Genomic DNA, 14,222 nt, shown 5'->3' on the forward strand with positions numbered 1-14,222 from the left:
CATAATGAAAAAAGATATAATAAAAATATAATGTCGAACAAAGTAGCGAAGTAATAAAAAAATCAATAATAATAATTGAGTAGGCTAGAGTTGCTACTTTCGGGGTGGAAGGGGGGGGGGGGGGGTAAAAACACATAAGAAACTGAAATAACTGTAGTCTCATATTTTTAATTTCTGTTTACTATGTATAAACCAATGGTAAACTTCTATGATATAATGCAATTGAAAATACCACATGTATCTCATTCTTAAATGACCCACCACTCATTAATATCTACAGTACAATTTAAATATTATAACCCATGCGTCCGATTTATAAGCCGTATGCTAGTCATATCATAACATAAATCGCAATACTGGAATGCGTTTTATAAATCGCAATACTGGAATACGTTTTATAAATCGCACTAGTAGAGTGTTATAAGTCTCGCTTTGTAAAATGTGACTTATTAGAGCAGATGGTTAAATCCGACGTTCCCCATAAAACTTTCTAGGGTTTAGGCATATAAGGGCGCGGCGCCGACAACGTTCTGTAACTAGATCAGAACTAATTCTTTGAACGAACTAACTTTCTTTCAAAGCATCTCCAGTGTTCTTAATGGACGAACAGAATGGGACTACTGTAAATGGTGTTAATATTAAGTTGGAGGAAGAAGAAACAAATGACCTAAGAACAACTCCTGACCATCAAAACGACGACGTCGGCGCCTCTCAACCTCATACTGGAGATGGTGCTAGTCCTGGGTATTTTTACTGCTTTCTCCTTTCCCCTCTATGTGTGTGTGTGAATATCGTTAGATTGTGTTATTCTGTTACATTTTCCTTTTATCCAAAACCATGCTGAATTTTTTAGCTTGGTATTAGGACTGACCTCTAGTTATGTAGTTACACAGTTGAATTTACCTCTGTTGTTAAATGCGACACGATTAATTCCTGAAGCTGGGAACTTTGCGTGCCTTAATCTGAAAAGGGCGGGCAGAGAACAGAGAATATAGTTGGTAAAGTGATGTATTAATAATTTCATTTTGCGTATGAAACATATATTTGAGATGGGTTTTGAATTTGATTGACATGGTGTTTACTACCTATATTTTGCTTAATTTAATTTATTTTTTCAATTATATGTCTGCATAGTTGTTTGTGTTGTTTTCTTTATTGCATTGCATGTATACTTATTTTCTTCGTTTACACTCTGCTGCTTGTGTACACTTTTCAACTTTGACAACACTGTAATTTACTGCCAGAGAGAGTTGTGTATACATCTTTTAGGTTTTCTTCTGTTCTGCTTTGTATTGGATAATATTTTAACTTAGCAGCAATCTTTTCTGCATTGTTTTTTTTTCTATACGGGGTTGTTCTTGTAGGCGTTACTTAGTTGTTGGTTTGGCCTAACTAATTGTTTTGTCTGAAAGTTATCTTTTTAATTCTCTGCTGCTTGTCTACGCTTTTATCTTTATCAACACTGTAATTTACTTTCAGCAAGAGTTTCAGTGTAGTCTTTTAGATTTTCTTTTATTCTGATTATTATTGGACAAAATTTCAACTTAGCGGCTGTCTGTTGTGCCTTCTCACATAGTAATTACTTAGTCGTTTGGCATCACTGTTTTGGTTGAATGTTATCTTATTAATCAATTTGCTCATGTGATTATTGTATTAATCAAGTGATTTGGTGGCCATGCAGAAAGATATTTATTGGGGGCTTGGCTAGAGAGACTACTTCAGGTTTGTTGCTTTTTCATCCTATGTTTTGCTCTCCTGCTAAACTAATTTTCTTTAACTCTCTTTCATGCCTCTAATATTGCACATATATCTGCAGCTCAATTTGTCAAGCACTTTGGTAAATATGGTGAGATTATTGATTCTGTGATTATGAAGGACAGGCGAACAGGGCAGCCGCGCGGGTTTGGTTTTGTGACTTATGCTGACCCTTCAGTGGTGGATAGAGTCATTGAGGAAGACCACGTTATAAATGGAAAGCAAGTAAGGTTACATTTTTGTGATAATGTTCATGTGAATCTCCAGTGTTTTAGTACATTTTTGTTCTTATAGTTACTAGTTTTCACTTTCGTTTGCCTTTTATTTTCTTTCGGATGGAAAAATTGGGACCTCATGCTGATATTCTGATATGTGTCAGGTGGAAATCAAGCGAACTATACCTAGAGGAGGAGGTTCCAGCTCAAAAGATTTCAAGACGAAGAAGATTTTTGTGGGCGGCATCCCAACAACAGTTAGTGAAGGTTATCTTTCTGTAGCTAGAGACTTATTCCCTTTCTTTACTAGTTGGATTCTTCTGAAACAAGTCTTTGAGGTATTAGTTGCATTTTATATTTCAGATGAGTTCAAAGACTTCTTTTTAAAGTTTGGAGAGGTGAACGAGCACCAGATTATGCGTGACCATTCTACTGGTCGTTCTCGTGGCTTTGGATTCATTACTTTTGACGCAGAAAAATCTGTTGAGGATATCTTGGCTAATGGAAACAGACTTGATTTTGCTGGAACCCAGGTCAGTATAGCCATAGTGTGCTTTAATTAGGATTTGATACTTTTTTCTAGATTGTTTCGGTAAACTTTTAAAATATCAAGCATTTCTCTTTATCTTCTTCGGACACGGTTTTGTTGCCAATGTTGCACTCTTGAATATATATTCTTGTTATGTTTTTTATTTATGTTCTGGGCCTTCTGGCAAATGTCCTTAAATTGAATGGGATATTGGGCTTATGATCTTTCTTCTCTTTTCTTGAAAAGAATGAATGAATAGAGAAACAGAATTTACCGTGCTTCGTTAGTTCTACAGCTTGACAAAATATTGGGAGGTCATATAGTTTCCGTCTTTCCGAAACCGAGTGTTTATGTATTTTACTGTATATTATGCCTATGTTCATTGTGCCACATACCTTTGTATCTTCTGTCAAACTTATCATCGAGTGATAATGCTCAAGTTGCCTCAATTGGACTGAGGTTCAAGAAGTTGAGAAGTGCTCTTGTATTTCCCGTACAAGTTTATTTTTTTTAGTGATGATACTTGAGTTGCTGTGATTGGATTGAATATCATTACTATTTAAGATGATTCCGCTCATAGTAATTTACGTTCATCTGTTGCATGATCACAAGGCTATTTTCAATGGCCTTTTGAAGCTTGCTTAACCTCACAGTTTGCTATCCTTTTTTTAATTTGGCTAATAGGTGGAAATCAAGAAGGCTGAGCCGAAGAGACCTAATGCACCACTGCCAGCCCCATCCAAGCGCCAAGGTCATCCGAGAGCTTCATTTGGTGGTGGATTTTCAGATGCTTATGGTGGATATGGAGACTCTGGCTTTGGTGCTGGTGGTCCTTATAGGTCCGGTGGCCCCTATGGTGGTAGATCCAGTGCATTTGGTGGATATAGTGGAGCGGCAATGGGTGGATATGGAGCATATGGTGGCAGTGGTGCCTATGGAGGCTTTAGGGAGGAGGCTTCTTTTGGGTATTCTAGCCGTTATGATGGAGCTTTTGGTAGAGGTTATGATGTTGGTGGTGGCTATGGGGGACCTAGTGAAGGTTATGGAGGATATGCTGCCGGTAGCGGTGGATATGGTGCTGGTCTTGGCGGTGGTTATGGAGGAGACGGTACTGGAGGTTCAGTGTATGGAAGTAGGGGAAGCTATGGTGGTGCTGGTTCCGGCAGATATCACCCGTATGGGAGATAGAGAACGAAATGTTGAAAGGAGCAAAGCTGAATTTGTCTTTGGCTTGGTGATTTTAAGCTCATGGCCAAAGATATATACAATCAGGCAGTTGTTTGAGAGCTAAAACTTGTCTTTTCAATTTTTAAAATGATAAATCTTAAGTTCTGTTCATCACTTGATCTACTTAGCTCTATTTATAATTTCTTTTCCTTTGATATCGATTGGTTTATCAAGGAACATTATGTAACCATCATCAGCTATCTACAACCCTTAAGTGTTGAAATTCCATAGCATAGGTTCTATAGCATCTATGCAAAAGTTAGTTTTCGTTTCGTCAAATTTCTGCCTCTTTCCTTGTATTTGTTTTTATTCTGGTTCGAAATTTGCTGGTTAGACAAGTTATATTATGCTTTGATGGATTGTAGGGACAATGTCAAAATTAGCCAATCATGAGTTTACATTCCAAGCTTCTCGTGTTTTTCTTATTGTTTGTACTTCTTGGAGAAAAAATTGTTGAGGATTTATTTTAAATACTTATAAGTGATAAGGTAATCTATTGTAGCAGATAATCTGATATACTTTATAATTATTAATATTATAGGAGAAATATATATCGTTCTTTTGAAAAACTAGCGTGATAAATTCAGACACACAAATTTTTGGCTTGATGTCATGTTGTCTATCATTAAATTGCGATAACAAAATCTTTCTACTATTAAGTCTGTGGACCAGGGGACACAAATGAAGAGTAGACGTGTCAAAGGATAAAACAAGAAGGCAGTAAACCTGTAGCCACACAATTGTAACACAAACTTGGAATGAAAGGTGCTAATGACTCGCATAAAAAACAAAAACAAATTCACAGATTAATGTGGATCTTTTTTAACCTTATCAATAGTTAAAATAGTTGCTACTAGTTCTCATTTTTCTTCGTTTTGGGTCAAAATATAGGTAATTATGAAAACTGGACATAGTCGATTTAAACAAATAACCATTTTAAAACCATTTGTGCACCAAATATGATCTTAGTTGAAATTTTTTGTAAGTATTGAAAATTATTTCATGAAGAGTTTAAGTTATGTTAGAATATGGATTTTTAACACCATCAAATAATTCAATAGCATATTATAAATGGTTAAATTGTATTAGTGTTAGTATATACTTTATAACTCGAATATTTTTACAAATAAACATTTAGGTGGAAATTTAGTTGGAATTACCATAGACTTGAGAAACAGCACATACCCAAATAAAAATCAACACTTTCGATCAGGGCCTTTTTTTTCTTCTTTTCAGGAGACAAAGAGGAAAAGAAACAGGCAGGTGGCAGGAAGAAAGTGATAAGAAATGGCAATGGTATCTAACACTAACCCATTCCTAAAGGTACGATCTTTATATAAATTCTGTCATCTCCTCTGTTTTATTTATTTATTTATTTATTTATTTATTATTTTTTTTTTTTGTGTGTGTTGTGCCGCTGGGTTTTGATTATGCTAGGAAAATTTGCAGTCACAGTTGCACGGAGTTTACTGCAGAAAGAAAGAGAAAGATAAGAGTCAAAATCCCCAGCCTTATAAAGTCATTGAAATTTCTCCGCCTCCCAAGAACCTTGGCATACGCTGTTTTCCATCTGTAAGCATCATTTTCTCAAAACCAATTTTTTCTTTTTCTTTTTGTTGATATAATGCTAATGTGGTAGAAAACGTAGTTGATTGATTGATGTTATGCTTATTATGTTTATATGCTAATGCTCCTTAAGAGGCCAAATGTCATCTTACTTTGAAAGGAGCTTTCTTTACTTTGAAATACCTGCCATCTGAATTAGAATTGTGAAGAGTAATTCATTTGGTTTTATATTTTTTTGTGTTCAATATAGTGGTTGCCATTTCATTCTCTATAGAGTTCAGCATACTTAGGCTGATTGGCTTATGTTGAATGTCTTCATTTGTTTTGTGGTATTCATCTGGTCAGATTTTAGGGTTAATTTCACGTTCCTTTTATGTTCATGTGGGTATTAACTATGCCTCAACTCCAAACCAGTTAGGATCAGCTACATGAATTCTCTATGTTCTTTCCGCTCTATTCGGGTTAATTTCTTTCCAAATTTTTGTACTGTACAAAGAGCAATGTTTGTTGTGCTATTGCCTATATGTGCCTCAACTGGATTTGGTTGGTTTAGTCTAGGACTGTAGTTGTGCCTCATAGCACGTGAGCTTATATGATACAATATTGAATTTCTTTGGTATCATATCTTAAAGGCATCATCTCTAATGATTGGACCACTAGGCTTATAACACTGTTGGTTACTAGTCTGTACAAAATACTAGCAATGCTCGTAGTTTTGCTTACCAAGAACCAAAACTAAGAGGAAAAATTTTCAAGTAAAAATGTAGGATCTTGCTGAATTCCGAGCAGTGGGTGAATTTCCCTGCATGACATAAAAAAGGAATAAAGGAAACAAAGGGCAGATTTTTGAAGATGCACAGACAGATTCCTGTGATATTGTCTCTCACTACTTTCCTTCTTGAAAATAGACGCTGGTCCATTGATAAGAAATGGTTTAACGAGGGGTCTGTTAGAGTAAGATGCCTTCACATATGTTGGACCTGTATAAATGTGTCCAAAGCTGCAGTTCTCTGTTATTTATTGATGAAGGTGAATATAACTTAGTTGAAGTCTGATACTAGACTTATGTATAAATATTTTTTGAGAATTCTTGTTTAGATTGTGGATAACTTGGAGCTTTATGCCTTCGCGTGAAATGCTGAGATTATATTCATAAAGCACTCAACAACTATATGGTATTCATGCCAATCGTTTATGATTTCCTTCCCCTAGAATTTGACCTGATTCAGTTCACAGTTAGGTATTCATGTCAATCATTCACGGTTCCCTTCACCTAAATCTTGACCTAATTCAGTTCACAATGGTCAAACTAACCAAGTTTTGGTCTCATTTTCAACATGATTTTTGCAATTTCCAGAGAAAAAATTATATGTAAACTGCAGATGCCAATACTTCCCTAAATTTGAGATGATGTTAGCTGTTTATTTGGGAAAATTGTGTTCAAAGAAAAATCTGTTTGATTCTTCAAGAAGTAAATTGGTCAATTTTGGGGATACAACAATGATATTATAGAAGATATATGGAAAGCTTCCTTCCCTCAATGCAGTTGACCTTCTAATCCCTAACTTTCTTTTGCAAGGATTGCAATTTGAAAAAGAACACAGCATAACAGAGGCAGAAAACAGAGAAAGCAGTATATTGTAGTGCACTTGAATGAGTTGTGGCCTAGAGTTGGTACCATTGTGGATATTAACGCGCGCAGTGATGCAGGTAGATTACAGTTCTGAAGGGAAATAAAAACTAGTGCAAGCTCTTAAGCAGAGAAGTATAGCTTTCCTCTTATAGGAAAGTGTAAAATTTGTGGTGAAGCAGCATTGGGAGGACATTTGAAGAATTAATGACTTAGGTTTAAGTTAGTATTTCTGATTATGTAGAGCGTTTCCCCTAGTGGCATTCAGGGGAGAATTGCCCATCTAGGCACAAGCTAAGGCCAAGTTGCCTTAATTATTCAAAAGAGAAGAAAATGACTTATAAATTGGTGTGTCATACATGGCCTGTATATAAGTGATTCTCCTTTGTTGTTGAAGAGGTAATATTTCGCTGCCTCTGGGTTTAAGGACCCTTATCTAACAAGTCTTTGCTTTAAACTCTAGATCAGAGTATATGCTAGCCTCTAGTTCTGGGGTCATTGTGCCTTCATTAGTGCAGTTGTCTAAGCGGTTTTTACTTTGCTTCAAGGTGTTACAAGTTGATGAATTTTTCTATTTTGGATGTGATGACTGAGGCTTCGTTTATTCTATTATCTGTTCTCTTTATTCATCTGGGACATTGGCGGATTGAAATTTCTAGAACTAAAACATTAAATGATTCTCAAGAGTTAGGCCTTCTAACAAGTGGCTTTTGGGTCTTACCTGGTCTTTCGAGCCGAGCCAGTCATCGGGTACTGTATTGTGATAGGTATGTATCCGAAGAATCATTCTCATTCCCTGAATCAAGTCTCAGAATAAAAGTGATGCTGTCAACATTTAAAATATCATCCCCCAATGGCTGATGCCAGTCCTATTGGGAAGGGAGGTTCAAATTTGGAAAGGTTGAACGCCCCTTAGGGGGACCATGTATTCTTCTTTCTTTGCTGCACATCAAAGACGAGGTCCGGTGCATTGTGTGAGTGGTGAGTAAGACAAAGACATATGACATTAATAGGAACCCTGTATTCCTGTCACAAGAAGCAAATTTTGATCTCTGAGGTCCCATATCAAAGATATACAACCCTCTATTATCATTTGTGTTATAGTTCCTTGGTGATCATCTCATTGGTTGTACTTGTTTGCTCTTGGAGACAGGAAGAAATTAAGAAATGGGGTTCAATGATTCGCCGTAAAACCTAATAGTGAAGAACGAATCTGATTTTTAAATTGGCTGATTATACCGTCATCAAACTCTTTGTGCATTTAATTTCACGATCTGGATTAGCAGTGGATTTTGTTTGTTCTCTCTTTTTCTGGTTCACTGGGAGATGAATGTAGAAGCATAGGCCATGTGTCAGAAAATACAAGTCAATAAGAAGTGATTTACCCGTTCATGCAACCACTACTCTATTATTCATGGTGTTGTTACACACTTTATTGGCAGTTAAATTAAGGCTTAGAACTAGTCATATACGTCGTGCTGTTCTTGTTCCAATGTAACAGTCAGATGTTGGCTTGACGTGAAACTAAGCGAGCCATACACACTGCAACAGATGCCTTTCCTATATCAACATTCATGTCAAACAAAAGACATGTGACCTTTCTGTCATGTTTCCAATAATGCTTCACTAATTCATTGAACTGGTATATGCATAGGGCCTACATAAGATTTTGGAATTGAAAGACATCTAACAATGCCTTGCAATTGGGGTATAGTGTTTGATGGTGTCTGGTCTAATAGAAAGTTCATTTTCAATGACAGAACTTGCAGTGCGGAGAGAGTGTAACCATTGAAGGCCGAGCTTACACCATTTCAGCTGTGACTCATCGTTATCAGCTTCGAAAAGGGAAATACGAGCCTTGCGAGAAGAGGCTTGATGTGTTGTCTACTGGAAGATACATCTTAAATTTGTACTTAGAAAATTTGCTAGAACAATCTTGACTATGATTTAGATTATTTTTTCCCCTTCATTTTTATGTATACATTATGAAATACAACTCAGTTGAATTGCCTGTGTCAAAAGAACTTGTTCAATATTTTGCTGATATATACCTCAATCGTACATCAGTTCCTTAATATCAAACCGTATCGCATTTTTGAGAGCCTTGTGGGATGAAAGGAGAATGCCACAATTGGAGATTAATCTGCCTAGGTCTTGGCGGCAGAGTTATCAGGGTACCTATTTTGATAAGAAGTAGCAGGTATACAGTAAAATAGTCAAACGTACAAATTGACTGGAACACTACTGTTATCAAGTACAAAAAAAGGATGAACGTTACCAGGGAGGAGAAAATTCCATAAAAATAAGGGAATTGCTAAGGCATTCCTATATTTTTTTTATGGTAATAGAAACTTTTCAATGATAGCAGGCAGGGAATGAACTCTCTTATTACAATGACAGTGATGATTGGTATAAGCATAAAGCATGTATAGTTGATTGCAGACAGGGGTCCCCAAGATAGCAACCACTGTCTCACTATCTTTTCTACCACGTGTTAGGACACCATGTATTCAAGCAAATACTACTACTATTTTATATGAACCTGGCTTTTCTCCTGTGAGCAATAATCGTAGTGTCCGGTCCAATTTATTCTCGGTGTATCTGTTACTTTCCAGTAGCACAGGTACATGAAAATTTTATTCGTCAAGACTTAAATAAATGTGAAAAAATCACTTAATTTTTTGCCTGTGTTAAAATTTGAACCCGAGAACTTATGGTTCGTGACCCATATCTTCTCATTAGCCTATTGAGTGACTGCTTTTGGATTTTCAGCCACGAATTTTTAGTTTACATATAACATACTTGTCCAAGAAAACTGTTCTGGTGGGAATGGGAGGTTTAGGTTGCATGTAATCATCCCTCGTGACCTCCATACTTCATTAAAACTATTAGTATATCTTTGAGGTCCAAAAAATCCAAGGATCTACGTGCAGATTTTGTTTGTTTAATCATTGGTCCTAATTTCAGTGATCAGATTAACTTATATTCACATTAAGTGAGTTCACTAAAGAGGGTAAAATGTTTCCTACTGAAAGCTTTTTCATTCATCAGAATTCGAATTTGAATTCACACCGGAATGATCTACTAAAGAAGATAATATATACCCTTACCGAAACTTTCTTCATTTATCAGAGTTCGAATTTACGACCTTACCTTAAATTAAGAGTGAAGAGATTCCAAAACTTCCATCACATTTCTGTTAGTTGTGTGCTAATATGATTCAAAATCATCGAAAATTTTGACGGATGTAAGATTTCAATCTGGTGGTTATCGTGCGATGAGACCTATTACTATTTCGTAATTACATTGTTACTTAATGCATACACTAAAGATCAATGAATTAAGCTAAATCATGAGAGATAAAGATTTACAATTTAACAGAAACAAAAAAAACTAGGTAATTTATTCTTCTTTTTTCAAATCTTAATAGGTGAGCGCTATCTGATACAGTGCTAGTTTGGCGGAGTTTGGTTGAATAATCGACCCAAATTTTGCTCATTTTACCCACATGAATCCTGAACCCTAAACCCCTTATTAGTGTAGCTTAAAGAGGAAAAACAAAAAAAAGAGAAAGAAAAACAATTATGCAGTCTTGAGATTTTCTGGATCAGAAGACTTTGTAGAATTGTAGTGATTATTCCTCAAGTAAAGGATCATGCATTGCCATTGACCCCTGCTGTTATATAATGAATTTCTAAATAGGAATAATTTATCTGGACAATATTTTTCTTTTTGTGGAAGTAGTTTATTCATCATTAGTTTAATGGTTTATCTTTTTTATAAATCAAAGGAACACGACAGGCGGTCCACATGCTATGGTTCCGGTTCACGTGCGTGCATGTGAAACTCCTTTCCCTGTCCCGTAATTGTAGTTATGCATGTTTAATTTGTATTCAACTTTGGTACTTCTCATCATGTGATTTACTTACTTTTATTATTACTCTACTAAATTAGGACAAAATAAGTGGAGTTTTATAACGTACCATTCGTATTAGTATTAGTATATGTTAAATTTTAACTTTTCCCTTAACTTAGATCTTTCCCAATTTACCAATCAAGAGGAGGACTAATAAATTAAAAGAGATAAATTCCTTTATCTTCATGTGAAATGTTACCTTGCTTAGGCATTGAGTTTTCAGTTGTTGGTCGAAGACCAAATATTTAACCCCTCAAAAAAAAGTTTTCAAATACTATGAAGTTATTTTTTTAGCTTAAGTGGGTTGCTCTAGTAGTGAGCACCCTCCACTTCCAACCAAGAAGTTGTGAGTTCGAGTCACCTCAAGAGCAAGGTGGAGAGTTTTTGGAGGAAGGGAGCCGAGAGTCTATCGAAAACAGCCTCTCTACCCCAGGGTAGGTTTAATGTGTACACACTACACTCCTCAGACCTCACCAGTTGGATTATATTGGATTGTTATTGTTGTTGTTGTAATTAGATGACAAGGCAAGAATGTCGAATGTCAAAGATAAGTAAATTATAACGAGCTAATTAATCCCAAAGCTATTTCAACCAATTTTTGGAAAGATTATTCCGATGGAAAATACCGAATATTGAGTCTTGACAAAATGTACAAGTAACATTTTGCTTTTCAGTTTTTTCTTTTGTGTGTATTGGGTGGGATTTGAATTCCTAATATTAGCGAATGAACGTTTGGAGATAAGAACTCTCTACTTTTATTTTGCCATCTTTTGCAAGTAATATTAGTTAACATAAAAAATTTGTGCCCTCAGATTAGTGTTTTAAAAGGCGTTTTCGGGGAGAGCCCTAGGGCGAGGCGCACCAAAAACGCCCCGAGGCTAAGGTGTGGGGCGAAAGTCTCAAGAGACGTACGCCCAACAATTCGGGGCGTGCGTTGAGGCGCGTTTTTTTAGTGATGCGTAAGCCCCATAGACTTTTTCAAATTAAAACAAAATTTATTGAATAAGTCCTTTATAATATACCCAAATTCTCAAAAGTGAGTTTGGTAATTACTCAAAAGTATTAAAAAGAAACTGAAATGTATTAAATTTAAAAGTCAAGGACTTTTTTATTGATTGAAGCCTAATTCATGGTCTTTCCCAATTATTTATCTTGTCCGCTATTCTGCTAATATCTCCCAAAAGCAATGAATATTCAATTTTTTTTAACAAATACAAAGAGAACTACATTCTCTTTCATAACAGCAAGTTCAAAATTCAAATTACAAGTTAATTATCCTTTTTGCCATCCATGTAGAAAACTTTATTTTTTTCGACTCGAGTTAGTTGTGCTTCTAAGTAGCGTATAATAAATTATTTTGATTAGTTTTCTGTGGAGATGGAACACGTCTATATATATATATATATATAAAATTTTACATATTTATAGTTTTCTTCAATTCTTACGCAATTTTAACTGTTTATAAATAGTTACTGTAATTATATTTTTTTTATAAAATATTAAAAATTAAATATTTATGGGGCTTACGCCCCGTGCTTCGGGGCTTACGCTTCGCTGAGACATATGTAAAACGTCTCGCCTTACGCCCACGCCTTTTAAAATACTGCCTCAAATTAAACTTGAATTTCAATTCTCACGTAATAGAGTAGCAACTAATGGTAGTAAACCTAAAAGCTATTTGCGCCGTCAATTAAACTTGAATTTTAATTCTCACATAATAGGTAATTGTGTATAGTTTATCTCTTTGTTTTGCCATCTTTAGCAACTAATGTTAGTAAACGTAAAAATGATGTGTGCCGTCAGATTAAACTTGAATTTTGGTTCTCGCTTAATAGGTGATTGTGTATACTTTTTCTCTTTGTTTTGCCATCTTTAGCAACTAATGTTAGTGAATGTACGAGCTATTTGCGCCGTTTGATTATCACAATTTCTATACTGTAATTTGGACCTTCCAATCTTATCAATTGTAGCAATTAGGGGTGACAAAATGGTTAAAAGAAAATAGTTAACCACCCATATTATCCACTAAAAAATAGGTTGGATAATTAACTTTTTAAAAACGGATCAAATATAGATAAGAACCATATTATCCTTTTAGAAAATGGATAACCAATGGATAACTAATGAGTTTAATTTTTATATTTATAAAACCTCAAATTAGGGGTTTCTCAGGTTTGGAAGACTAAGAATTCTCCCAAAAGTGATCATATTCATGAAACCATGGATAATATGGTTACCCATATTATCAATCGGTTAACCTATTTTTTATCCGTATTAAATATGGGTCGGATCGAATAATTTATTAATTTTTTTTTTATTATCAGTTTTTGACCCGTCTCATATTTGACCTGATCCGTATGTTTGCCATTCCTAGTAGCAACCATCACACTAATAAAAGTATTCCTTGAAATATACCGAAACTTCAAATTAACATGAGAAAGGAAGATAATAATTAAAGTTGAAAAGTATTTAAAAAAAAACCAATCAATCTTAGCTTCATTCCACACGTCATTCGTCGCTTGAGCATATGCACAACCAAGTAGCTTCCTTTGAATTATTTTGACCTTGAGCATCACATGACAAACATGACTTGACTCGTATATAACAATTATTCATTAAAAAAATTAAATTTTTTTCGAAATTAATTTTTTAAGTTATATTTGGCCTCTCTATAATAACTTTTTACCTATAACAACAATATCCATATTTATAGCAGAACGCTCTTTATAAAATTACCCCTATATAACATCCATATAGAATCTTTAAAGTTACTAATAATAATTCTAAACATATGCACACAATCTTTTTCATTGCACCAAGTTTCTATTTTGCGAAGACATAAGATTTACACATGATATCTTTTTCATTGGACAAATGCCAAAAAAATATTTAGATAGAAGATTTAACTGTTAAGCTCTTAGATTATCTTCAAGTGAAAGTTATTGGATATCTTTTTGTTGAAATTTGAATACGAATCTTCGTCAATGCAAGCGTTATATGGCTAGTAAGAGAATGGAATCTACGAAACAAGCTACAATTACAAAGTTCTTCCATTAATATTGAAAGAATTTATTTTTCTAAGTAGCTTTAGATGTGTGCCTTAGAGTTTAAATCTTTATCATTTAGTTATGAATTTATTAATAATATATTAGCTTTCTTCAATATTTAACTAGTGAAATACGCATATCTTTTGAGATTTTAAATTTGAATAGTCATTCACTATAAAAGTCAAAAAATTTCGGAACAAACGAGGTTATTATAAAGAGGGTTGACGGTGCATTGATATCTTAGAAGAGAAGTTTCTTTCAAATGAAATTTGTTACTCTTTTTTTTTCATTCAGTAATCGGTACTCGTATTAGAGTCTCGGATAATTTGAATTTACA

The 14,222-nt window shown here is 34.7% G+C and overlaps 2 protein-coding genes across 3 annotated transcripts; both read left to right on the forward strand.

Moving 5' to 3' along the window:
* The first annotated feature begins 434 nt into the window (after positions 1–434).
* On the forward strand, positions 435–4,005 carry LOC104108003 (uncharacterized). The gene is made up of 6 exons (XM_009616958.4): positions 435–744; positions 1,682–1,722; positions 1,817–1,980; positions 2,135–2,237; positions 2,334–2,503; positions 3,184–4,005. The coding sequence occupies exons 1-6, from the start codon at positions 599–601 to the stop codon at positions 3,685–3,687; spliced, it is 1,128 nt and encodes a 375-aa protein (XP_009615253.1). The 5' UTR covers positions 435–598; the 3' UTR covers positions 3,688–4,005.
* Positions 4,006–4,845: 840 nt separating this feature from the next.
* On the forward strand, positions 4,846–8,966 carry LOC104108004 (uncharacterized). Of its 2 annotated transcripts, none has more exons than XM_009616959.4 (3): positions 4,846–5,049; positions 5,164–5,298; positions 8,683–8,966. In XM_009616959.4, exons 1-3 carry the CDS (start codon positions 5,014–5,016, stop codon positions 8,860–8,862), a joined length of 351 nt encoding a protein of 116 aa, XP_009615254.1. In that variant the 5' UTR covers positions 4,846–5,013; the 3' UTR covers positions 8,863–8,966. The 2 variants fall into 2 exon arrangements, with proteins under 2 accessions (XP_009615254.1, XP_009615255.1); XM_009616960.4 differs by having other exon boundaries at positions 4,879–5,049; positions 5,176–5,298.
* Positions 8,967–14,222: the final 5,256 nt, after the last annotated feature.

The sequence above is a fragment of the Nicotiana tomentosiformis genome, chromosome 2, assembly GCF_000390325.3.
Source record: "Nicotiana tomentosiformis chromosome 2, ASM39032v3, whole genome shotgun sequence".
Classification (NCBI taxonomy): Eukaryota; Viridiplantae; Streptophyta; class Magnoliopsida; order Solanales; family Solanaceae; genus Nicotiana; species Nicotiana tomentosiformis.

Bases quoted from the DNA above. Each gene is read 5' to 3' on its own strand.
- LOC104108004 (XM_009616959.4), top strand. From the start codon at position 5,014: ATGGCAATGGTATCTAACACTAACCCATTCCTAAAG. The intron at 5,050-5,163 runs GTACGATCTTTA...TGATTATGCTAG, and splicing joins ACACTAACCCATTCCTAAAG to GAAAATTTGCAGTCACAGTT. The intron at 5,299-8,682 runs GTAAGCATCATT...TTTCAATGACAG, and splicing joins GCATACGCTGTTTTCCATCT to AACTTGCAGTGCGGAGAGAG.
- LOC104108003 (XM_009616958.4), top strand. From the start codon at position 599: ATGGACGAACAGAATGGGACTACTGTAAATGGTGTTAATATTAAGTTG. The intron at 1,723-1,816 runs GTTTGTTGCTTT...ATATATCTGCAG, and splicing joins GGCTAGAGAGACTACTTCAG to CTCAATTTGTCAAGCACTTT. The intron at 2,238-2,333 runs GTTATCTTTCTG...TTTATATTTCAG, and splicing joins CCCAACAACAGTTAGTGAAG to ATGAGTTCAAAGACTTCTTT.